This window comes from Zeus faber (genome assembly GCF_960531495.2).
Source record: "Zeus faber genome assembly, chromosome: 21".
In the NCBI taxonomy this organism is placed as follows: domain Eukaryota; kingdom Metazoa; phylum Chordata; class Actinopteri; order Zeiformes; family Zeidae; genus Zeus; species Zeus faber.
This window is the reverse complement of record NC_137208.1, coordinates 4930718-4957778: the sequence shown is the minus strand read 5'-3', so window position 1 is coordinate 4957778 and position 27061 is coordinate 4930718. Positions and strand designations below refer to the sequence as shown.

The 27061-nt window shown below is 44.6% G+C and overlaps 1 protein-coding gene across 1 annotated transcript; it reads left to right on the top strand.

Annotated features, from left to right (window-relative positions):
- The first annotated feature begins 345 nt into the window (after positions 1-345).
- Positions 346-15168, top strand: etnk1 (ethanolamine kinase 1). The gene is made up of 8 exons (XM_080022464.1): positions 346-553; positions 2004-2263; positions 2814-2954; positions 6227-6369; positions 10802-10885; positions 11549-11709; positions 12469-12542; positions 13226-15168. Exons 1-8 carry the CDS (start codon positions 407-409, stop codon positions 13296-13298), a joined length of 1083 nt encoding a protein of 360 aa, XP_079878590.1. The 5' UTR covers positions 346-406; the 3' UTR covers positions 13299-15168.
- The last annotated feature ends 11893 nt before the right edge of the window (positions 15169-27061 follow it).

Below are 27061 nucleotides of genomic sequence, written 5' to 3'. Positions count from 1 at the left end.
CCCGCTCGTTGTTATCTCCACCGCGCCGCCTGGGCCCGCGCCAGGTTGCCGGTGCGACTCCCGACTTCCGTGTCGTTCAAAAGAGGGAGGAGGAGGAGGAGGTGAAAAAAACAAAACAAAAAACAGAAAAACACACCGATCCGTTCGCCCCCCCTCCCCCATGAGTCACGCCAAGTCCCGGCGTGCACCGCGGCGCCGCCACTCTCCGGCGGGGGCGGGATTCCCAGAGAAGGCGTTGCCGCGGAGCCGCTCGCTGCTCCCTTTTCCACTCCGGCGCCCGGGTCGCAGACTCACACATCCGCGACCGCAGCCAGCGCACGGACACCCGACCGCCCACCCCCCCGCCCCGCCCCGCCGCGCCGCGACCAGTCCCACGGAGATTATAACCCGGAGTTCGGCGTCCGCCATGGCCAACTACATCCACGTACCGGACGCGGCCCCCGCCGTGCCCAAAATAGACGTGACATTAGACGAGAGCGACTACCGGTCCGGCGCTCTGCGGCTGCTGAAGGAGCTGAGACCCCGCTGGGAGCCCGCCGAGGTCAAGATCAAGGTGCGGTTCCTCCTGCTCTCCTCCCGTTCGGGCGGCGCTCGCCGTGTTTATCGTTGTGCGGCCGCGGAGGCGGAGCGGCCGAGTCTGGAGCGAATGGTATCTGCGTCAAAGTCCCCGCACGGCCCGGGTGGTGGTGGGGGCCGGGGCCGGGGCCGGGGGGTTCCGCACTGACAAGCTAATATCTCGATGCAGCTTGGACGGATACCTCGATCTCGACCTTATGACGTCGACATCGACTATCGGCGCGTTCACGATATATTGGCGAACAGGAAATAACGGGGAACCCGAAAATTAGTCATCTGGCGATGATGAGCGGTCTCTGGAGTCCAGAGCTACCGAGCAACTCTCCCGGACGATATCTAGTCGCTCGTCGTGACATCCGTACCGGAGCTAACCGATTGCCCGGCTCCACCAGGTAGATGCAGAAACATGGAGGAATTTTCTCGACGTTGCGGTTGGACATGTCATATCGCGATATATCGCGCCGGCACAATTCCATCCAGTGACGCACCAATTAATGACCACATGTGAGGAGTACTTATTTAATTATGTGTGTATATTTGATTTGATTTATATTTTGATTCTTTCGGGCCGTCATTCCAAGTCCAAAGGACAGAATGTTCCGTGGAGTGGTGAATGGAGGGGGGGACGTCTTCGCCGTTTGAGCGCTGGTTAATTGGAACCAGTTCGCCCTGCGCAGCCTGCTCCTTCTTGGCGACACTGTCTGTTTGTAATATTTGCATTTTAAGTTTTGCATGCGTCGGTCATCGCGCTCCCCTCCGAGGCCGAGCTTTTCCTGCAAGCTAAACTTAAGGTCCATCTGCATTGAAGTGCATTGAACAGGTCTAATGTCGCCCACCTAGACCGAGGGGCGGGGCGAAGGTGATACCCGAGGAAAGTCGTTGGGGGGAAAAAAAAAAAAAGTATTCTTGGTGCGGCCTCCTTTGGGTTAGGGGGGAAAAAAGACAACGAGCAAAGACCGGCTTTCCTTGCTGGGTGACTGTGGGGTGGGGGCGGGGGCGTGGCCCACTTGGTAAACACAGCCAGGGGGCTGGGTGGAGGCGAGGCTGGGGTCGGGTCACATGGTTCGCCGCCCTGGTCTGTATTCATCAATGACCGCGAAGCGACCACTCAGCAAATGCCAGCCGTGCCTTCCTGGAACAAAATAAAATTCCTGAAGCTCTTCACATTCCCCCGCCAATCCCCCATTATGCACACAATCATGGTGGGAACGTCGCCCCCCCCCCCGATTGTTCCCACTGTCGACGCAGCTGCAGTTTGCCGAAATACCGGTCCTACATCTCAAACGTCTCCCGACTACATTGTTGTCATTTCAGATCCTAGCTCCACCTAAAGGTTGGGGTTCTAAGATGAAACCCAAACGAACGCGGTCAGACACTCTCGTCGGTACTTTGACCCCCGTTTGCTTCCCTCCCGTTCCCTGTCCCAGTTCTTCACGGACGGGATAACCAACAAGCTGCTGGGCTGCTACGTGGGCGGAGTCATGCAGGACGTCGTCCTCGTCCGCATCTACGGCAACAAGACGGAGCTGCTGGTGGACCGCGAGAACGAGGTGAAGAGCTTCCGCGTCCTGCACGCGCACCGCTGCGCCCCGCATCTCTACTGCACCTTCAACAATGGCCTGTGCTACGAGTTCCTGCAGGGCAGCGCCCTGGAGCCTGAGCACATTCGAGGCCAGCCCATGTTCAGGTACGACCGAGCGACGGCCCGTGTGCGCCCGTTACGTCGCGCTGCCTCAAGGCCAGAGCGGCCTGCCGTATTTAACGAGATGCAGGTGTGTGCTCCCCCCTCGGCGCTTCGTTCAGCGTGGATGGGTTAATAGTTTGCGAGGGCAAACACGGGGCAACACGCAAAGCTTTGGCATGCAACGTTCGTGTGGTTGCGAACTCGGCTGCTTCCTGGGGCAGAAGAGCACTTTCGGCGCCGCCTCGCTTTGCATCTGAGAGGTCTGAAGAGTCAAAAGAGACTGTTCCACCATAAGGGGAGCAAATATGTAAGGATACTGTCATGTTAAAGCAGTGTTTCGACTCAGACCACACCTTGTTTTAGCATTCCAACGCCGACTGCCAAAATACTTACGATGCTTTTTTTGTCATTTATCTTTAGAATTAGCATTTCAGTGCGTGACAATTAACTTTCTCATGCTTTGTTCTCCCGCCTGTGGCTTATTGTACTCAGCAACGCCCTGCTTTGGATGTATTCAAAACCCAATTCCTTCCTCTTCTCTGTCAACTTTCAGGCTTATCGCCAGGCAGCTGGCCAAGTACCACGCCATCCACGCCCACAACGGCTGGGTACCCCAGTCGGACATGTGGCTGAAGTTGGGCCGGTACTTTGCCCTCATCCCCAAGTATTTCCAGGACCCAGAAAAGAACACAAGGTGAGCTCGTCCAGTTTATCCCGTTCCGCTAGAATTCTCACCGACAGCGGTCTGATACCAGGCTAAGCTAGAGCTTTTTATTGGACAATATCCCCACCACAAAACCCCTCACACCTAAGGATCTATCGAGCACGTCAGATAGAAGAGGGACGGATAAAAGTGGATTATACGTCTGTCATTACATTAAACATTAAACAACATGAAATATGTCTGTGATGCATTGTGTGTCAATCATTATGTTCTGTTGATCCCAAACTAACAAAAGCCTCTAGTAGAGGCGCTCGATTGCCTCAGTATTGCGTGACACTCTCAAACTAAGGATTTGTGAGTCATTATCTTATTGTTATTATTATTATTATTATTATTATTATTACTATTATTATTTTTACCATTATTATAATTACCATTATTATTACTATTATTATTATGAATATTATTGTTATATTATTATTATTCAAACGCATGACCTCACCCTCGTGTTGGTGTACTTGGCAACTTCCCCAGTGGACTGGAACCTCTGTTTTATCGCCGAGTCGTAAATGTTTCCAAACGGCTCCACGTGTACGTTGTGACATGGATTATTTATTCAGGAGCACACGTATCGTTCGGGAATGTGGGGAAATCCATTGATAAACAGCTGTGCTGTTTCATTACCTGCGAGCGGTAATGCGGAGTCCCGCTTTGCGCAAATTGGAGTGATTGCAACATGACGTGAGAATCAGAAACAGAATGAGTTTCTTTCATTCAGTCAGGTGTGTTTACATATACAAGAATACATCATGGTGAGTATTGGTGACTATCTACACACGATTAGCATTTAAAAAAAAAAAGCTTGACAGTCTGAGGAAACAATAAAATAATATAAATAAAAAGTTAATTTTTATTTTTTATTTTTTTTGCCAAATATACAATTTGTCGAAAAATACAAAACATAAAGTCAAAATATGAAAATATAAAAATGCTGTTCTATGCACAGAATACATAATTGGTATAGGTAGATATTATTCTATGTATTTACTAACTTACAGTACGTACAGTTTCTCCAGTGAGTTTTTTTAATGTGTTTCTAACTAAACGCGCTTTCAGTTTAGGTATAAGTTTTAAATCTTCATATTTTATGTTAACCTTTAAGATGAAAAGTACTTGAGTAATTGTATACTCTGCAAGCAGAGAGGGTTTAAATAACAGTTTTCAGAGTTCCCGTGAAACGCAGCATCACTTCGTACCGACACCAAGAACAAATTCTCGAGTTCACATAGTGCGCAGGTTGGAGGCTCCGCCCACTGCTTCTTTGTTGGCCTGGACGTTCGGCTCCTCTTTGGCATCTCCAACAGGAAAACACAAAAACGATACAATTATTTCACAACACAACAAAAACATCTTGCGAAAAAAAAAATACATAATATGGAAAACAATGCAAATTACAGCTGTCAGAGTTCCATTGAATGCAGCATTACTTCCGACTTTTCGCGTTTCAGTGGATGCACTATTACTTCCTGTTTTGGAGCGCTTCCAACCGGAGAGCCGCTCCGCGTCCGAGTCCACTGGCTAATCGACTGCGGATGGCGTCGCTCTCAGACGGATACAAATCAAAAACGATTCATTCAATTCAATGAATGTTCTCATTCAACGCGTTTCAGGCAGTCTTTTGCGATGTGTTTATCGCACATGCTCATATCGCCATGACGATGAGAATACAGCCTCACCCCGCGGACCCTCACCGGGTGCTAGTGCCCCCCGCGGAGACGAAATCTGGACGTAACCTAAGTAGGACGATGTCCCAAAGTGCCCGCTCCACAAACACATTTTTCATATGTTTTTCCACTTGTTCCTGCTCGAGATGTAGATGGATTATGGATCAAATTTGAACCACGAGATGTCTGCGATGTCCCGGTTCTAACGAGACCTCAACCGTAACCAAAAAGAAAATGCCAAGGAAAATAATAATAAAATCCAAACAATAACAGTAGGTGCTTAGAAATGGAATTGACAAACTGATTAACAGTCTGAAACCAACACTGCGCAGAGGAAGGATTCCACAGGGACACGTGCGCATTTATTACACGGATACGACTCATGATCGTGTGTCGTCTTTCTCTTATCGTACCAACACCTACCAGAGCAAAGGGGACATTCTGAAATCCAACACTTGATTATGGACAAGGTTAAACTAAAATATGATCATTTAGTTCTTCGTTGTACGATCATTTGGATCATTTCGAAAGTTTTAAGCGGTTGGTCAGTAAAACCTGAATGAAGAATAAACCTACAAATCAACAATAGACCTTCACCTCTGTAGCACCAAATCCACACTTGTGGTTGTTGTTACAAGTGTCATCTTGGCCCTGAAAGGTATCGCAACTTTCAAGGTTAAATTCCAGTCTTCATCCGACGACGCGGCACCTTGATACGAGATACGCAGTTAGTACGAAGGATAAGTTGTGGTTTTCTTGGTCAGAAGTAGGTTATTTTTTACCTAACTTCCTTTAACCAAAGTCGAGTTGGTCACAAGCCTAATAAATTTCAAATGAGCTTGTTAAATCGGCATTTCTGTGGAGTTCTGCGTTTCTTTCGTGTTGTCTGGGGGAGCTTGGGGGAAGTTTGTTTATATCAAAGTTACTGCACAACGGATCTCTTTGTGCCCCGGTCCACATCTTGCATTGTTTACATTTTTAAAGCCACTTGGATTTAATCTCATGATTTGTGTTTTCTTTTTTTTTCTTTTTTTTTTTTTTTTAACCATTTTCCATTTTGTCACTGAAATTTTACTGGTTAATTTACATGTATGCATTGTTTTTGTATTCAGTATTTTGAAAGTGTGCATTACAGATCCACAGCCAGTAGTGTGAGAAATATCGTATAAAATAATATCTTTGGGATATGCATGACTTGGTTTATTTTCCCTCGTATAAGTGGTTCCAGTCTTGGTTGAAAAAAGCTTTGAGAACTCCTGCTATAGGTTATACATTGCGCAATCCCCGACTTCTAGAATTATGTAACATCTTTCCGCAGCTCTTGTTTTTGTCCCGCTCTCTTTCCCGCCTTCCCCTCCTGTCTCTCTCTCCCCCCTCAATTTAATTTGTATCTAACATTCCACCTCTTTCTGGGAACCATCCCATCCCAATCTTGAACCCTCCCACCTCTTCTCTCCTTCACTTACACCATCAAATGATATTTATGTATAATATTCACTGAATTGAATCGGGTTCATTTGCCCCGTGCTGAAGCTCTCTGTCATGCCCCCTCGTCCCCCTGCGTCCCGTCCCCCCCAGGCTGAACTTGGAGGTGCCCAGCCCCCTGCGCCTCCGGGAGGAGCTGCTGTGGCTCCAGCAGAGCCTGTCGGTGCTGGGCTCCCCCGTGGTCCTGTGCCACAACGACCTGCTCTGTAAGAATATCATCTACAACCAGGAGACAGGTGAGTATAGGCTCTGTGGGCACAGCCTTCCCGATGTCTGACTCTGTGAGGGTGTGTGGGTGGTTGTTGTTGTTGTTGTTGTTGTTGTTATTGTTGTTGCTGTAGACCCTAGATGCAGGTAGGCATTTTGTTTTTTTGCCGCACGTGTTCCATACCTAGTCAACTGCTCCACTCACTGTTGAGCGCTCCGGGCGGCAGACATAGAATCTGAACGGCTAGGACTGACATGGGAAGGCCATCTGATGTGTTAGTTGCGGTGGTGGAAGTGTACACCGGGGCATAACCAAGTTGGCCAATAGGGCGGCCATCTTTGATAAAAGCATTTAAAAAAAAAAATGTTATTGGTGTAAAAAGCCGTACCAAATTGGGCTTCCCTCCATTTATTGTCCCTCTTTAGCCCTGCCTAGGTCTGTCAGCTCTGCCGTTCTGAGTCTATTGCGCCTGCCCCCTTCCCGCACTCCACCCAAACCCACCAGTAACATGGCACCAGCTAAAGCTGTGATGGAATGCACGCCCAGTTTTGGGTTTCATCAGAACCACATGTTTTTCTACTTTTTTTTTTTTTTTCTTCTTTTCTTTTTTTTTTTGGTGCTATGGGGATGTTTGTTTGGTTCTGTTGACTGTGTGAATGCCGTCAAACATGACTTAAACCCAGATGTATTTAGCATTTTTAAACTCGTCAAGCTGGACTAGACAGCTCCAACACAGGTACTGTGGGGGCTGACAGGTGAGAACGAGGGATGATGGGGGTGTTGGGGAGATCCACAATGCGGGAGGGAGGGATTGGGTGGAGAGCTGTATGCCCCCTCGTCCATCTGCGACGAGGGGGAAAGGCCTTTCTCACAGCTCCCTGTGTGTAGACCTTCTCTCCTAGGCTTGATAGCAGAGGTGGTGGCTCCCGGGGCCCCGCCCTGCCCTGCCCTGTGGAAAATGGGCGACGGAGAGTGAGAGAGAGCGAGACACACGAGACAACATGAGTTTCGGCGTCACGTGTTGTCGCTCGGCCCTGTGGTCATTGCGGCAGTAGGACGCCTGTATCGGTTCTCCCAACACAACTGTGCTCATGGTGGTTCCTTTGAGGCTGCGATATATTTACATATATAATATTAACCTGTGTCATGGTCCACAGCGGCTCAGTGTCTCCACATGTGAATGTTCCAGTCTGTTAGCGCTTTATCGTTATCCACGAAAAACGAACAAAGCCCTTCGCTATTGCAGGTCACGTTAGTCGCTCATCAAGACCAGGACGCTTCACAATGACTGCATTTTAAAAGTACCAATAAATCAATAAAACCCATTTCACTATTTAAATCATTTTTCAATAAATGTTTGGAGTTATTTTTGGATGTGCAGAATTGTTCACAAATTATTTTGAACTTTTCGCTTGTTATGCTATTGTTCAACAGCCCAACGCTCAATCCCGCTAGTGCAGCGGTATTTGTGGGGTGCGGAGGAATTGCCAGTGGGGCGAGAGAAAATAAATGATTAAAAATAAGTTGCTCAATCTAAAAGGATATTAATTTATTAATGAAAAATAATACAATACAATTTGTTCATATTTAAATGTATTCTAATTTGTCTTCATTATTATTATTATTATTATTATTATTATTATTATAATTTTTAGGTTAGTTGTGCACCTTTCTCCCTTGTGAGCCCGTGTCAATAGGCAATAAAAGCCACAAACTGCTCGACCTGGTTTGCTATGAACTGCTTTTTGGGAGGAGGCGGGACCATCAGGTCCTTGAAAGGGGTGGGGGGAAGGGGGGCTTGTCAAAAACGGTTTAAATATCCCCGCTGCGGTGTTATCACAATAGGCGAGCGGGCCACGCCCACACGTAGACGCCACAGCGAAATGGACACCACAATGAAGTGCACGCTGGCTGTGAGCTGTCGTTGCCATGTTACCGCCCAGGCCTGTTTGAGAAGAGCTCCAGCCCCCCCACCCCCCCCCCCGGCCGGGCTCCGAATTCCTTTGAATGGAGCCCGGTCCTAATCGATACCACAGTTCTGTACGTCCCTCTCTACCGCTGGCACGGAACAGCAACCGCTTCTCTGCCAAAATGTGAACCAGGCCGCCACTTCCTGTGCAAACAAAACCATAAAATGAGGAGAATTTTTATTCATCTATTTTTATTTGAGTCCGCCAAACTGTTTCAAGGAAGCTGGTTGGGGAAGGGGTGGGGGGGGTGTAGAGTGTACTAGGGTTAAACACAATCTTTTCCTCACGTCACACTCTCTGGTGTTTTTCCGCCTGCCCTGCTCAAGTCAGATGATGGTGCAGGGAAAGGGAGGGGGTAAATGCAAACATATTTTACTCCAAACACCCCGAAGCGACAACCTGCAGTTCAGCTGCCTGTGCAGGAAATGGAACCTTATCTTTTTTTTTTTTTTTTTTTTTTTTCTCCTTTTGGTCATTTGCATTGAAGCGAGCGAAATGTCGTGCTATTGGGTTAAAAATGGACCAATGAGAAGGGCGCATTGGAGGGGTGTGTTGTGAAGACAGGAAGTGTGTATGTCTATGTGTATGACGGGACGGGTTTTAAAAAGGAAAAAGGAAAAAAAAAAAGGCGGGGGGGGCAAAAGAAAACCATTTTCCCAGCAGGCTCTGTCGTTGCGACACTGCATGAGAGAGAGAGCAGCAACTGGATCAAAGAGTGTGTGTGTGCGTGTGTGTGTGTGTGTGTGTGTGTGTGTGTGTGTGTGTGTGTGTGTGTGTGTGTGTGTGTCGAGAGAGAGAGACAGTATGTATGTGTGACAGATGTTTGCCCCAACCTTTTCGTCTGCTGCACAGGGGGCTATAGCCACCGACCGGAGGTGTTGAATTGTGTCCCGCTAGGACCCACACGCCGGCTGGTAACCCACCTCAACGTGTCTTTTTTTCTCTAGTCCAGCACCAACTCTAAAAGACTTTTTTTTTTTTGTCTTGTTTTGTTTTGGTTTTATTTTGTTTTTTTGTTTTTTTTTGTTTTGTTTTGGTTTTTTTTAAACACACAGACAGGCAGACAGACAGGGAGCTCAGGCCAAATGAGACTAGCCCCGGGCAACAAAACCATCCAAAGTAAAGATAAATGCCGCGGAGTAGCCGCGGCGTCGGAATTGGAATCTGAACCGAGAAGGAGCTGGAAGTCGCTCTGTGGGAGTAAGGCTTTGGATTTTGAACCGTCGCACGCGGGAAGTCGGCCGCAGACGTAAACCGGACAGCGACGCGCGTCGGGGGGGTGGGGGGCTGTGGGGGTGGGCGGGGTGATGCGGGGCGGGCCGCGCCGTGATCTGCCAAACTGAGGGAACAATGCGAACATGCAACGCTGTGTCGGCATTCTCTGCGGCGCGCGCAGCCGTGAAGAATGCGGCGCTTGTTCCTCAAGAGGAGCCTGTGGCGACATTCCTGCTCCGCGTCTGCTACTCATAAAGTTGAAAGAGAGCCGAGGCCTCCAGGCCGTTTTTTTTAGCCGTTTATCATGTGGTTTCAGCTCGAAAAGGGGGGGCTGCGCGTGCGCTAAGAAACGTCTGGCTTCACCCCATCACTTTAATAACTCTGCGCCATTTTCATATCCCCGCCCCCATATTCGAACGCGGAGGGAGCCACGGGAACCTTGTCGAAAGTCGCATTGCTGTCCGGTACTTCTGACGCTTGCGTCTGACCCGTCCACTCCCCACTTTGACCCCTCTCCCTCTCCCTCTCCCTCCCTCCCTCTCTTGCTCTCTCTCCCTCTCTCCTGTGTCTCACTCGCCCGCTGCCTGCTTTCGCCTTGTGTCTGGAACACAGCGTTTCTCACTGCACGGACTTGACTGCGGCTCATTCCTCTGCATGAATCCAAGACAAACATATTTTGGAAAAGACGGGGGAAAAAAACCCAAAAAACCCCGTCTTCTTTTGTTTGGTTTGTTCCGCCGTCGGTAACCTTCACCTTTCTCTCAGCCATCTAATCTACCCAGGCGCTTTATTTTCAACAATTTGATTCTCTCCACTGCATTCCCCAGAAGGAACGTTACCGCCAATTCTGCTAGACCGCAACCTTCTCGTAGCCGTTTCCATCATCGTGATGCCTCTTGAGCGAAAAGGCAGGGCGCCGTCCTTTCGCGTTCCAGCCGCGCCCTCTGCGTCTGGATCTAGGTCTCAGTGTTCGAATGAATGCTCTCGACCTCTGTCTCTAAATAACCTCCCATCACTCTTGCGTCCCTCAAAATGCAAACTCTTACTCCTTAACACATTGAAGCAACTAACTAAGCTAGCCCAGCGCAGACATTCCGCAGTGTAGATGTTTCAATTAATTGAAAAAGTTTCCAAAAAAGAAAAGACTGTAAAGATGTAGAGTTATCAAGGAGGAAAAAAGGCATTTAAAAAAAAAAAAAAAAAAAAAAAAAAAAAATCATTTTCATGTGCCCCGGGGCCCCTTCCCGTTCTAAACAAGCACCGCTCTCTTTACAGGAAACGTAAAGTTCATCGACTACGAGTACGCAGGCTACAATTACCAAGCCTACGATATCGGGAACCACTTCAATGAGTTTGCCGGTGAGTTCACAGACTTTACGGGGTTTGTTAAATAACAGGCTTTAAAAGACACTCGTGTTTGTAAATGTTCAAAGTCGTTTGGGTCCGACACCACGGCCGAACGTTACGTCAGTCGAGGTTTTTTAATTGGAACTTAAAAGGAAGTAAATAGTAATATAAATGGTTTTTAACGTTGGATGTCACCATCTTCACCGTCAGTAAATCTCCTTATATTAATGAATTGTGTGTCATTTTTATTTCTGGTTGACGTGGCGTTTACTTTTATTATATTATAACTATAAACTGTATTATTTTTCCATTCAAACCATATTATTCACACATCATGCCATGACACGCTTAACATTTAAATTAAACTACATTATTACCAAGAAGGGGTTATAATATTACCTCCCTCATTTTTCCACATTGTATTAAGCTTAAAATGAAGGAATGTTCTCTCAGGTTTTACATTCTTAAATGCACACAGAGTAACATGGCTGCTGGGACTTTAATCTCTCTTTCATGGAAGTAACGAAACTACAGTTGCTGTCACCATCAAGTGCACTCAAGCGGAGCATTCTGCAACAGGCCCTGGCCAAAACCATGTAGCAAAACCGAACCCTGTAGCAAACCAAACCAAACCCTGTAGCAAACCAACAATGTGTTTCTGGTTGTGTGTCCCAGGCCTGAATGAGGTGGACTACAGCCACTACCCGGAGCGGAGCCTGCAGCTCCAGTGGCTGCGCTCCTACCTGGAGGCCTACAAGGAGTACAAAGACATGGGCGGCGAGGTCAGCGACAAGGACGTGGAGGTGCTCCATGTCCAGGTCAACCGCTTTGCCCTGGTGAGCGTCCCAACTCTTGTCTTGATATCTGTTCTGCACAGATACGTGATAGATTGGGGTAAAACTTTGTTGAAAGTTCTTATATGCGTAGTTTGAAACCCATGCTAATGGTGCTAATGGGATGCTCGGGTTGGATAGGCCGGAACAATTCAAAACAAAAAGTAAACATCAGTTGTTAGAATAAACACAAGTTGACACTTATTTACTTTACTTTTATTTATTTTTTATTTTTTTATTTTATTTTTTTTTCGTTTTTGGGACCCGTAAAGTGTCCCAACAATCGGTTCCGTACCGAGTTTCAAGGCCACGCGCTCCAATGCTCAAGCGCTTTTAACGTAGATGTCAGAGAACCGGCGCTTTGCGAGGGGTGGGGTGAACCTCCTCCTCCGCGGAGGGAGGGGGAACCAGGCGACGGGAACCTTTCAAAATGGCGGCCGAGTCCCGGGGGCTTGGTGCGGTTGTTCAGGGATTAGCAGCTTCTCCACCAGAGCTGTCGTCACCACAAACACTGGATGGCAGTGTTTGTGGTGACGTCCTTGGCGACCACTGACGACTGGAAGCCCAGGAGAGCCTCCTTCCTCTCACCCCCCCCCCCCCGGGGTGACACCCTCACCCTGTTTACGGTGGAGGGAGAGGGGGGACAGTTTCTGTGTCACTTGATTGTTACCGGCTAATTGGAAATGGCATTCCTTCCTTCCTGAGAATGATAGTAATGTGATCGTTCTCTCTCTCTCTCTGTCTCTCTCTCTCCCTCCAAAGGCATCTCATTTCTTCTGGGGCCTCTGGGCGCTCATTCAGGCGAAATTCTCAACCATCGACTTCGACTTTCTGGGGTAGGTGGCCATCTTGGAATGCACGGAGAAACGTTGACGGTTTTTTTTTGGGGGGGTTTTTTTTCAAATAAAATGTTTTATTTTTTTTAATCACTTAACTGTAATTAAAGACACTGGAGTTTGTGGTTTAGGAGTGAAGTGTGATGCGCCATGCATTACGTCTTGTACAACATGTCGTTGGTGGAAAGTAAAAGTACTTCATTTCTGGACTTTATTCGAGTATGTTCCGTTTCGGTGACGACATTTCAAGGCAAACATCTGCATATCAACATTACTTTAGTCACATTACTTCAGCTTTTTTGTTTGGATTAATATTTGTATATGTATAAAAAGTTTGTCCTATTCATTTTAATTGGGTCTGTGGGGGGGGAATCTACAGTAGCACTAGAAGTATTATGGACTGTTATATCAGGGCACTGCATATGATTACTAGTTTAAATAAATAAAAAACCTTATTTTAAAATGCTCTATAAAAAATATTGATTGATTGAAATATGTCTTTAACTTGAGTAGAAATGTCAAAGTGCTACTCCCACTTTTTGGTATTTGTACTTGTACTTGAGCAAAAGCTCTGCAGCCTTCCGTCATCACGTCAAAGCTGACGTTGATCCCTCTCCCTCCCTCCCTCCCTCCCTCCCTCGCTGCCTCCCTTTCTCTCTCTCCCTCCCTCCCTCTCTCTCCAGATACGCCGTTCTCCGCTTCAACCAGTACTTCAAGATGAAACTGGAGGTTTCCGCTCTGAACTTTCCAGAATAAGGAAGCCAGGCCCCCCTCCCCACCTCTGCAGTTACTTCCTCCTTCCTCTCTCTCTTCCCCCTCTTCCTCCTTCTCCTCCTCCTCCGCTCAACTCCACTCTGTGGCAGAGGGCCCCCTTGTGGTGGTGGTGGTGGTGGTGGTTGTGGTTGTTGTACTGGGGGGGTGGAAACAGCACTGCTGTGGCACCGTCTGTTTACCTGTTTGTTTCTCTACAGACTGATTATCCGCTTGTGCTCTCTGGCGCCACCACGTGGTCGTAGAGCAGCAGAACATCCGGGAATCTTAAAAAAAAAATTAAAAAAAAAGAAAGAAAGAAGGAGGTGGGAGGGCGGGTGTTGAGGAGGAGCACGGGGCTTAGTCTTATTACAATAACCGTTAACACCGATGATCACATCCCGCACACGACCGTTAATGGTCCCCGGACGCCACCGGCGGCGCCGTCCTTCGGAATCGCGTCATTCCGGCGGAGGCAGCGTGAGACGTGAGGCCGAGCTGGCGACCAAACGTCCCAAAACCAGGGAACAAATGCAGCAGCACAGCGGCCGCTTTGTCTCCAGAGGCTGGAAGAATGTGAGCTTGATTTGTCCTTGAGAAAAACAAATCACTAAAATAAATAATAGAACAAATCCAACCACATTCAAATTCCCCTCCCCCAGAGCTAAAATAATAATAATAAAACATGATAAAATATAAAAATCCAACCGAACTTAAATTCCGCCTCCACCGAGCCAAAACAATTTTTTTATTTTTTTTTTTAATAAGGAAAAAATAATATCAGTGCCTGCTCATGCTTTCCAAATAGTCGTCCAATTTGTTGGTAGTTTGGTTTTGGTTTGGATCAGAGCCTTCCAGGGTGGAGACGTAGCAGCGTGAATGAACTGGAGCATTTCTTTGTTTACACCATCCCCACACACACACACACAACCTTGTTTTTCGGGAGATTTCAGTTGTGTGAAACACAGCCATGGGTCTTTTTTTTTTTTGTTTTGTTTTATGGTGGGGAGGGGGGCCGTGTTTTGTCCATTTGAACATTCCAGGTTTGGACCGGTTGGTCCAGCTGCGTCGGACCGGTGACTTTTTATTTAGTTTAAGGTTATTATTAGTTTTCTTTTGTTTGTGTATTTTATTTCCGATACTCTGTGGATCGTGAGTCGCTGCACTGGGCTGAACAGTGGGGGTGGAGGGTGGAGGGGCGGGGTCATTTTACTGTTTTGAGGGGATTCTCATACTAACTGGAAAAAAAAAAAAGAACACCCCTCCCCCCCAAAATATAGCTGTTCAGTTTTGACGTACTTACAAACATTTATGTGTTTCGTCAGACCAACTCATTTTTGTATTTTGAGAATTTAACTGTTCAGCTTCATCTGATTAACAGTACTTCTTTCAATATTAACACCCCGCCCCCCCCCCCCAAAAAAAACCCAACTAAAATTAAGGACGAAGTATGCAATTTAGAAAATGTAAAATGTGCACAATCCCTGTGCTGGAAAAACAAACAAAAACAAACTAAAAGGAGTACTGTATAGTGTTGAATCTGGCACGTTTTTTTTTTTGTTTTTTTTTAAACACTTAAATTCTGCAAAATTCAAATCTGTTGAATTAATCTTTGAGTTACGCAACGTTCACCAAAGTGCTGATATGGTTTTTGTTTTTGTTGCTTGTATATAATGCACACTGTCATTTTTTTTTCCATTTAACAAACAGAGGAAGACTTTATAGACTTAACAAAAAGTTTTATACGTGCTTAGAGTAGATAAAGGGTGTTGGGGCGAGAGAGAGAAATATTATAAATTCTACAAAAGAATGGGAATTCAGTTAAACCCCCCCCCTCCCTGCAAAGAAAATTGAAACCGAAAGTGAGATTTAAAAAAAAAAAAAAAAAAAAAAATATATATATATATATATATATATATATATATATATATATATATATATATATATATATACATACACATATATATATATATATATATATATATATATATATATATATATATATATATATACATATATATATACATACACATACACATATATATATATATATATATATATATATATATATATATATATATATATATATACATATATATATACATACACATACACATATATATATATATGTGTATGTATATATATATATATATAAATAAAATTATAGTTTAGTGCAACAGGATTAACCAGGTTCAGACTTAATCCAGGTTGGACCAAACCCGCCCTAAGTGTTCGCGTTCCAAAATGTAAAGACTGCAAATCCGTGTTTCCAGTGCAGGTTCTCCCACTGTACCCATACGTTGACTTCTCATCGTACTGTACTTACATGTGATCTTTGGGTTATTTTACGCTCTTTTGTTTTGTGAAATTTCACAAAATACTAAATACAAATGCAATACCACTGTAAAGCCATCCCAGTACTGCTTCAGAATCCTTCACAACACACGCGTGCGTGTGTGTGTGTGTGTGTGCGTGTGTGTGTGTGTGTGTGTGTTACGCATTGTACAGAAATGTGAATGTGCACCAGTCCTTCCTCTGGCCGCTGTAACATATGTTTATATGTACAGTTCAAAAACAGAAAAGAAAAAGAAAACGTATATCTAGCAAATACCTTTTGCTTGTGTCAAAAATGTGAATGAATGTACATTGAAGCCCTTTTTCTCCCTAAAAGTTGCATTAAAGTGAATAGTAAAATGGGGTTAAACTGTGAAATGATTAAATGTACCATTTCAATACTGTAAACATGCTTTGAAATAATAAAGTCTATTTACTCTTATCAGTCTGTTCTCACGTCTCTTTACATTTCATTCAGGATGTTTGAACGCCTCGCATGTGTTTATTCCCCTGGAGTATTTGTTTCCATCTATTCCCGTTTTCTTTTATTCAATCCATTGCGATGTGTCTGTCTTTAGTACCTGTCTGCCCTGTCTACATATCTACAGTATCGGTGTCTGTCTGTCTATGTATCTATCTACAGTGTCTGTCTGTCTCTATAGTATCTGTCTGCAGTACCTGTCTGTCTGTGTATCTACAGTATCTATTTCTGTCTATCTATAGTATCTCTGTCTATCGGTCTATGTATCTATGTCTACAGTATACCTGTCTGTCTATCAATAATATCTATCGGTCTAGAGCAGGGGTCTCAAACTCGCGGCCCGCGGGACGATATTTTGTGGCCCCCTACTTGACATCAAAGTTTAGTGTTTAGTGTTAGTGCGGCCCCTGCGTTTTTCTCACACGTACCTTTTTGCCGAGTCGTTGCCCTGGGCGTTTTATATATATATATATATATATATATATATATATATATATATATATATATATATATATATATATATATATATATATTTTTTTTTATCACTTATGGGCCACCATAGCTCAGGCTCGTGACAGCTTCCGGTGGTGTTTGTTGACAAGTTAGCCAACGCGTTAGTCACTTGGTTGAAAGGTGATTCCGGAGTGACACCAAGTGGAAGGAAAATATATCCTGTCGCCCAGCGCAAGGTACAGAGGACTGAGGAAGTGGGCGGACTCAACAAGAGTAATCAGTGACCTCATAAAGACAGCGCAGTGCCGCAAGAGGAAAGGGAAAAGAAGTTGTACTTTTTTTTGCAATACTTGAAACCCTTTCTTTGTGGAATACTTGATGCGGCCCAGCCTCACCCAGACTCTACCTCCAGCGGCCCCCAGGTAAGTTGAGTTTGAGACCCCCGGTCTGCAGTATTTGTCTGTCTGCATCTATCAGATGAACAGATCCATAGACAGATTATCTGTGAATCTCTCTATCTGCCTGTCTTGTCTTATGTATAGGTGTCTGTCTATGTGTCTGTCCGTCTGTCTCACTGGGAGCCGGGGGCATTTGGGAACTTGGTTCGAGCTCGAACAAAATTGCCACGTCGCTGAAACGACAACAACGGTGAAAGCTCGACCCCTGGCACCGCCCGGAAGCCAAGCAACCTCCCGCCGCCCCCACGGCACATTTAGAGCGCTGCAGATGTACCACCCCTAGTCCGTCATATTCTAAATTGTGTGTATGATTTAAATATTACAAATATAAACGGGAATTCCGTCTGGGAAAATAACACTTTTCGTACTTGTACTTGCAGTCTAAGAAGCATATTACTATATAAAAACGAATATAACTCCTTATCACCTCCATCACGTGCTTTGTTGGCACTGACCGGACTCGGAAGTGTTTTTATTTACTTTTTATTTACTTATTCTTTTCTTTGTTATTTACATCTACTTTACGTCTTCATTTAGCACACGCTTTTGTCCAAATTTACTGACAATTATTTATTTGTATTATTTATTAACGTAATTATTTATTTATTTGTATTTATTCGTTTTATCAATTTTTTTATATGATTCATTCATTATGGTATTTTATTAATTTATGAATTGTATTGTTTATTTATTTATTCGTTATTTATTTAATGTGTTTTTATAATGTATTCGTTTTATTTATTTATATTATTTATTAGTTTTATTTATATTATTTATTGAACTTATTTACTTTATAACAGTTATTTATTTATTTTATTTTATTTTATTTGTTCATATAATACATTTATTTATATTATCTCTATGTTCATTTCATAAATACATGTATATTATTTATTTATTTATTTATTTGTATTTTTGGGGTTGATTTTGTACTTTCAATGTGGAAAACAAACAATTTGACGATGATATTTTGCAGCGTCCAGCAAAGTAAGAAAAAGGAAAAGGCTAAAACTGCGACGGTGCAGGGACTCAGTGGCCTCCAGCGGTGAGGTCGCAGATTGCGACACACTCTCCCTCACCCCTCCCTCTCTCGCATGCCTCCATGCCGCCCTGCTCCTGGGTGGTCAGTTTAGTGGGCGAGGGCGAGGCTGCTGAGGCCCCGAGTTCTGTCAGCCACTCGGGTTTGAGTTTCATTTCTGGGTCACGTCGTATTCACCCCGTAAATTTCCGAAACAAATCTGAGGCGAGAACCAATCAATCCAGTTGCTGAATCTTCACTCATATTAGATCCACAAGGGCTCATCTAAAAGTTTGTCCCCCGCCGTGCTTCCGGCTTGTGGGAGACTTCTGGAATTCTTTCAAAAGATTTGTGCTGGGTCTGCGAGCCAACCTCGAAACTTCTCGCCCTACCGGGGCACCCCGTGACGTAGGGGTGGGCTGCAAATGTGAGCGGCTTATTCCACCGCATGTTTTCCTGAAATAGGCGCCTCATGTAAAACTGTGTGAGTTGTCTTTTTTGTCACAGTGTGTGTGTGTCAGGGGGCCCATCAGAGACCCAAATGGATGTGCACAAGCACTGAAAAAGTGACTTGCATAATAGGCCCCCTTTAAGTAATATGAAGAGAGCGTCTCTGGGGGTTTGCTCTTGTGCATAATATTTTAAATTGCACTACCACTTTGGCACTTAACTCTTTTATGATTTGTTGTTCTACTCTGTCTCTGTATTCAACGTCCTGTCTGTCCGCACCTCGGCGTTTTATTGCTGTTGTCTTGACAGGGTCTCTGCAAAAACACACTCCGCGTGCCACAGCAGTCTGACCTACAAAATCAATTATATAATTATAGAACCCAGAATCGCGATTGTGGCGCCTCCCCTTGCGGCTGCCTGCGCGAGCACCTTGTGTCGATTACGCACATTTTGGTATTTTTTTGTATTTATAGAGCTTATTGTGCGTAATCACCGGGTGTCATGACATTTCACTGCATATATGTATGAACGTATGTATATGTATGTGACAAATAATCTCTTGATCTTGATCTTGATCTTGATCTTGAAAAGACAAATTCAAGGTTTGATTTTCATGAATAGAAATCAGCCCAAAAAAAATAAAAATAAAAATAGTGACACCGAAGCTGACTGCTTTTGAGAAAACTTTTAAAGACAAACAACACAAAAACATTTTTTTAGAGATCACCTTCATTTTTCTCGTATTTGTTACTTTCAATTTAAAATCAATATCTGTGGCCTTTTAAATACAGAAAACCAGGGGTGTCAAACTTCAGGCCTGGGGCCACACCAAGCCCATGAGACAATTTCATGCAGCCCGCTACAGGTTTATGACATAATCTTAAAGCTGGCCTGCAAATTAATTAGAATTAGAATAAAAAGAATAAAAAATAAAAATTATCGCACTGTTTAATTAATCTGTGCAATTTTATTCTATAACGTTTTCAGATTATAAAGCAGAATAAAATTGAATATAACAAAGATTTTTTTATCGATTTATATGATTTAATTTGATTTTATTTTATTTTTTATTTATTTTATTTTAATTTAATTTTGATTGGCTCATTAATAATGTATTGAATTTCATGTATTTATTTATTGTTTATTTGGTTTTTTGATTATTATTGGCCAATTCACCAATGCTCAGTTAAAAAAAAAAAAAAGTTTGCCTGTTTCCCAGTTAGTTTTCCCTTGATGTCCACTGTGACCCCCTTCCAGGAGACTCCCTGGCCAGCGGGCCCCAGGTAGTTTGGGTTTGAAACCCCTGCAGCAAAGTTTGTCAATCGCTTATGGACGTTCTTGTGGTGAGCTAGCATCTTCTCGTCTTTGTGTTGGCTAATCTTTTAGATGTATGGTCATTTTAAATACACGGCAAAAATGGTGTCGCACAATTCCGCGGGTCACCCGTTTGATTGTAACAGCGGTAATGGCACTATGGCACAGCGATGGAAATAGTCCCAGGATAAGGTGAAAATGTCAAAAACCGCACCGCGGCCTGTTTTTTCTAAATAACTTCTTGGAGTTGCAACCGTCAAACTCCTGTGGCATCACGTGAAGTTTTTACACTGAATGCAGATGGAAGATTTGTCCCCCATGACTTGCTTTGTCACCCATTATTGGTCACTTTTTCTGCCGCAATACTGCACGGTTTGTACATTCATACTTTTAAGTCTTGTGCTCTTTTGGGTGAACGAGCTGAACTGAATCACAGTGAATGAATCCCCCTTTTCACCCAAAAGATTTGAATCATTCCCAAACTGTTCCCCACTATCACAGAGCCGGTTGAAGCTGTTTTCTCTGTAACTTCTCACTTAACTGGCCGGACACACTGGGTGCTGCTGCTGCCAGTCGGGAGAGGGTTGGTGCTGGGGCCGCCCGTTGAGCCGCTGGTAGCTCCAGGACGTCTTTGGACGGCCCCTCTGTGTCCACTCCCCTTGCCGTACAGTCCCTGTTCAGGGGCCGCTGTTGCGGTGCGGCCTACCACACGCCACCCAAGCAGCGTTTTCAGGGCCCTCCGGCACAGAGACACAGACAATGATGGGTTGTAGACATCCGTTTATCGTAGAGAGGAGGCTCGGTGGAATTAGCCAGGAGCAGATAGAACATGTCATGACAGGGCTCCTCTCCTGAGTGTGTGTGAAGATGGGGGTTTTACCTGCTGCTTGTTAGACCAACCGACGCGCAACAGATACGCAGCCACCCTGACCCGATCACCTAGATCCAGGTAAGGTGTGGCTGCTCAACCAGACCATCACCACACCACATGTTTATTTTTAAAACATGATATAGTCCCTTGTTTCCATTGTGTTGTCAAGGTTACGGCGTAAAATCACGGTTTGTCGCTGCAGGCCAACAAGCCCGTTGCCTCAAAAAACATACACTGATACCTTTTACCGCTCTCAAGTTCTCCATGTGTGAAGAACCAGAATTCTGTTGTCTTTAGTTTGGTGGCTAGACATCTGGAACCGACCAACCTGCAAGTGTTTGTTGCCTGACTTAACAACTCATAACCAAAAATGCCAGAAGCTTTGTATTTTTGTGCCGGGAGCGTAGTATTCTGTATTCACTGAAATAGTCTTCAATCAGTGGAACGAATGCAATGTGCGCTGATGTGCAATCACAGTGAAGTTGTGAACTTTAAGAACTTTTACGTTGCTCATGTTTCATTTTATAAACACAGGCTTTTGTGACATACTGTGTGATCAAAACACAGACTGCTTCACGCTCATGCATTTTAAACTTATCAGGCTAGGGGCCTGCTACCCCACGCCGGAAACAGATGGAGTTCCTGTCGAAGGACCATTCTATCAGAAGAGACATGGAGTGGATTGAGAGACCGATAACAACGCAAGCGTCATATGAAATTAAAAACCATCACCTGCCCATGTAACCCATTTTGCAACCATTTCATATAAGCCCTCGAATCAAACCCAAATGAGATTGGGGAGGGGAAACAAATCCCGGATAGACATGTAACAATTTTCCTTTCTTATTACAGAACTAACTTTTCATTAATTCCTCTTTGCGTGCGCCTTGTTCGTCAGTTTTCAAGCATCGCTTTAAATCTCGCCGCTCGCCGTCCCACAGGTTACATTAGGAAAAGCATTCGCAGTGCACGACCCAAAAGTTAAGAAGAAAATAAATCTAATTTGCCTTCATTCTCTTAAAACGGATCGCACACTGCCTCTTGTCGCCGTAATGCGAGCAGCTTCTTATGCCGGCAGACAATTACAACAGTGTATTATCAAACTGGCTGACTGTAATTCAATTAACCCCTCCCTCCCCTCCCCTCCCCAACCCTCCGGCTTCATCCACCCTGATAATACACACATTAATTAACAACAGAATCCAATATCGTCTGTTCCCGCGCCTTCACTTATTTTCATTGCCCATAAAAAAGGTCACGGCAGCCACTTACGGCTGAAGACGATTGGTTTAAGTGTTTGGTAATGGATGGCATTTATATAACGCCACCGCTGCCACCTGGTCCAGCGGAAGGACTAGACGATACGGTGCGAGCGCTGCCGTGACTGTGCCGCATGACAAAAGTAATGGCACCGATGTTTGTCCCTTGAGGGTCACCTGCAGCTGCAGGTGAATGAAATCGCACAGGTCCAGGATGTTTTGTCCGCAGCCTTCACCACGGCTGAAATTATGCAGGGCCTCTCTTGCCATTTGCAATTCCGCCGAAAAAAGGAAAAAAAAAAGAATAGAAATGAACACATCACGGGGCTGCACCCATTCATCTATTTCATCTGCTCCAGCAGAAGGTCCACCAAGTTTTTACTCCCAATGTGACGGCTATTCTCAATAATGAAAGGTTCGACTCTTTTTTGAGATTTTTTTGATTTTTTGAGGTTCTCGGCGAGTCACTCGGTTAAAAGACTCGTTCGGTATGATTCGGTCGCTGTGACGCACGCGAGCGAGTCAGAAGCGTCGGTTTGGCTCCGAGGGTCATTTCATTCCGTCAAAATTGTTTATTTTGGTGGACTGCAAAGAGTTGTCTCGTGCATTGGCCTGTTTTCCCTTGGACTTTTTTCTTACTATATTATATTATATATTATTAATATTATTGCTTCCTTCTAAATCCTAAGAGCCGTTCTCGAAGATTCCGATTTAGACAGCACCAGTGGTTTTGTATCTATTGATTGTTATTGATATTGACTGTTAGTTGTAGTCGATTCTTGAGTTTGGTGATGATGGAGACGATATTAAAGACGGACGGATGACTGATTATTTGCGTCCGATGGTAAAAAAAAAAACCTCTTAAAGCGAAAAAGTTCCACGATCAAAAATAAATCAAAGACGGGCCTTTTTAAAAAGTGAATCAAAAAGTCCTCACAACAATGAAACACGGTCGGGTGGATTTAGGTGTCCCCATGGCATCTTCCTAAACACACATCGGGTTCAATCCACTGGCCACGGACGACACGCAGAGGCCTACCTTTCCTGAGTGTCACACGCGTGTCCACCAGGTGGCGGAATTTTGTTTGGATTTATACAACCCCGCGAGCTGGGCGGCTCGTTGTTCACTTGTTCATTGAAGGTTTATTCATATTAAACAGGCTGCATGTCCAAATTGCACAACACTGCACATCCTTGGGTCCCCGGCAAATACGCCCGGCAAGTGTGAAGTAGGTCGGATGAACAGCTGTCAAGATAATGGAAGGACACACAGACAGAGATTCCTTCCTTTAAAGTTAGATGAAAATCTCATCTAACTTTAAAGGAAGGAATCTCTGTCTGCTAAAGTTAGATGAGATTTGTTTGCACTTGTCTCACTGTAAAAAGTGTCCCTCGGAAGAGGAAAAACCTGGGAGAGGCTGATCTAATAAATCGGTCAAAAATATGTGCTTTTGGCGTCTACTTTGTGGAACTTGAGTGTGTGATTGTTTGTATTCCTCTAGACCGGCCCCGCCCACAGAGAGGTCCCCGAACAGCTCATCTATGGTTGAGTACAGGGACACTGATACACTACTGCACAGATCAATGGGCTGAATAGATTATCACCGATGCTTTGTAGGCTGACATGCAGATGACTGGGCTAGTAATGCATTTCCCCCACGGAGGCAACCCTGTACGGACGCCCTTCCTAAAGCTGGACAGACTAAACTGGCCACGCGTAAACAAAATGAGCGTAGGCCCTCAATCCCAGCTCCCTGACGCAGGTCGAGGTCCTGCATTGACGTTTTCAAGGCGCTCCGTTTTTCACGGTTCAAACGCACCTGCCCCAGCCCGACATGACTCACGCCCTGCGCTTGGCTTCTCGTTTTCTGTGCTTATTTTCACCGAAATACTCTGTGTTGAGATAGTTGTGAACTTATTTTCTCTTTTTTTTGGTGTGGTTGTGCAGTTCCTAATTGCAGCCAAAAAGCAGTAATGGGAGTGTCCCGTGACTGATCACAGAAAGACTCTCCATTTGTCTCCGAGAATTCTCTCGATTTAGATCTGATTAATGGCTTGTTTGAGTACGGACACATACAGTATTTATGTCGCGGTTAATTGTGAGCAGCTTGCAAACACACACACACACACACACACACACACACACACACCCTAACCCCTTATCCTCACCCTAACCATAACCCTAACCCTAACCCCAACCTTAACCCCTAACCCTAACCCTGACCCTAACCCCTTAACCTAACCCTAACTCTAACCCTACCCCTAACCTCAACCCTAACCCTGACCCTAACCCTGACCTTAACCCATAACCCTAACCCCCTAACCCCTAAGTTAGTAACAATTATTTCACCAATTCCCCGAATAGTGTTTGACCTTGTCAAAGCAATATCCAAGCCCCGGGGAGCCGGTGGCGATTTGTAGTGATGAAAGGTTCGACTCTGTTTTTAGGTTTGGTTCCTGACAAGTCACTTAGTGAAAAAACGAGTCATTTTCCGTCATCTTGTTCGTTCATTTGAGTTGGTGCAACGCAGGGTGAGCGAGAGCCAGAAGAGTCGCTTCGGCTCTGAGTTGTGAATGGAATTCTAACAGGAATCACTTCATTCTGTCACAATTATTTATTCTGTGTGTAATGTACAGGTTGTGGTTCGGAATGTACATTCGAGTGGTGTCCAGTGCGCGTCCAGTCCACGCCGTCTCTCTGTGGTGGTCAAGCATTACAAACTAGGCGTGTTAATGTGTGTTTATGTACCTTCTTACCTGGTAGATGTCTGTGGGCCTGTTCAATTGATATTTTATCTCTTTGGTCCCCATTACTTTGCTGGATTCATGAAAAAATATGAAAGAAAAAAAACATTAATTCGCAGAAAGTTGTGACTACGTCGAGTTAAGTTCATCAGACGGCACGAGTGAGTGATGCATTCAAGATCCAGGAAGGGGTCGGGGAAAATAGAAGCCGTGATATGGTTATTACTCAATCATTAAATAAGTTTGATTCACACCGATCTACATATATAGCAGGAAATATTGATAAAACTTTAAAAAACTCACCAAATGGGGTTACAGTGAGAACTCAGTCACTTTGTGACATGATAAACCAATGCTATTTAAATCCCGGGGTCGTCTCTGAGTGGTCGTAAAAACCCCAAAATTGTTACGCGTGGTACGTTGCACAGAATTTGGAGAACTGTAATACGTATCTCACATGACTGAACTATTGCTGCCTACAGCTATTATTATTATTATTATTTTTTTAAATTTTTTTTATTATTATTATTATTATTATTTTGTTTTGAAAAACTTTTTGGGGATGGCGGGGGGGCTAAAAAATAAAAAAAGGTTTGAATTCCACTGTTCTATAACAAGGTCTGTGTGAGGGAATGAATGCGTTTTTCTATGATTGTGGATTGTGGATCCCTCCGAGCTGCGGCGCCAAATTAGAGGCAGCGGACGGGCGTCACATCAGCCGAAAAAACCCCACAAAATATGACCCTAATCACATTCCTTCACTAGGGAGACGATGCACCGGCTGGGGCCTCGCTTCTCCCAATACCTGATTATTGTTTTGCCTTTCCTCCTTTTTTGGGGGAGGCGGCAGGGAACTGATTTCCCCAGCCACACAACCTGACTAGTGTGTGTGTGTGTGTGTGTGTGTGTGTGTGTGTGTGTGTGTGTGTGTGTGTGTGTGTGTGTGTGTGTGTGTGTGTGTGTGTGTGTGTGTGTGTGTGTGTGTGTGTGTGTGTGTGTGTGTGTGTGTGACTATACTTCTGAGGACGGGCCTCTGAATTGACGAATTCTTTATGTTATCCGTCTGTCTGTCTGTCTGTCTGTCTGTCTATCGATGGGCCTGTCTCTCTGTCTGTCTGTCTGTCTGTCTGTCTGTCTGTCTGTCTGTCTGTCTATCGATGGGCCTGTCTCTCTGTCTGTCGGTCTGTCTGTCCGTCCGCCTCGTCCAGCATCAGTTCTGCACTCCCCCCTCTGTCCAGTAGATGTCAGCAGTGAACCGTCTAACCCTGCGCGTCGCCGTCCGTGTTGAGGCGCGTCGGAGCCGCGGACGCCGCGGTCGGTGCGGGCGGTGCGGACGGTGCGGACGGTGCGGACGGTGCAGACGGTGCAGACGGTGCAGATGGCCGCTCCGAGCCGGAGCCGCGACGCTCATCCAGACACGACATCAAAGTCAAACCCAAAATGGAGGCGGATGCCACCAACTCCAGGCAGCAAACGCTCTCACACCCGCGGCCACAGCCTTGTGTGGATTTCGCTCAGCGCTCAAGCGCAGATGTCCCACTGCGCGTTGTTGCGTGGAATGAAATCCCCCCCCCCCCCAAAAAAAATTACAATTAATAAAATAAAAAACTAAAACTAGTGCTCACATCCTCTTAGAAAAAAATAATTAATAAAAAACCAAAAAACCTCAGCGGCGGATTTTCAGGGATAAATGCGCCACAATTATAATGTTTTAATCCAGATTGGGGAGCGGACACTTCTTCTTTTTTTAATTTTATTTTTTTAATGTGTTTATTGCGAGAGCGTGAGAGTTGAAAATCACGCATCGCTGGAACAGAACAAATGCCCTAAATATGAATTTATGTAAATATGGAGAAATGAAATGAAATGAAATGAAATGAAATGAAATGAAATGAAATGTTTGTCTTTTTTTCCTTTTTTTGGCGCGCGCACGTAAGTGATAATAAATACCTGGCACGGTGTCCTCTCCGCTCACACACACACACACATTTGAAATACAATCAATTGAAATGATTAAATGTATGCAATTAAAATTCTAATTCCAATTGATCGTGGTCTGGAAATTTGCCGTTTTTGTTTCAACAATTCGTTTTTCTTTTTTTTCCCCCCAGTTGTCGTCTTGATGTTGACGTTTGACTGAGATTAATTATACAATAACCTGATTAACCCTCAACTTTTTCCTTTATTTTTTATTTTTTTTGCTTCAAGGTTGTTGCTTTTTTAGTAATTAAACGTGATTTTTTTGAGAAAAAAGATGAATGAATTGAAATTTCAATTTATTTTCGCTGAAGGATATTTTATTTATGATCTTATTTTAGTTAGTTGCTTATTTTTGCCGTGACAGTGTGTGCGGCGTGTGACGTGGATTAAGGATAAAAAGGGATTC

Excerpts from the sequence above, each read along its gene's own strand:
- etnk1 (XM_080022464.1), top strand. The coding sequence starts at position 407 with ATGGCCAACTACATCCACGTACCGGACGCGGCCCCCGCCGTGCCCAAA. Across the intron at positions 2,264-2,813 it reads CGAGGCCAGCCCATGTTCAG|GCTTATCGCCAGGCAGCTGG; the intron begins GTACGACCGAGC and ends GTCAACTTTCAG. Across the intron at positions 11,710-12,468 it reads AGGTCAACCGCTTTGCCCTG|GCATCTCATTTCTTCTGGGG; the intron begins GTGAGCGTCCCA and ends CTCCCTCCAAAG.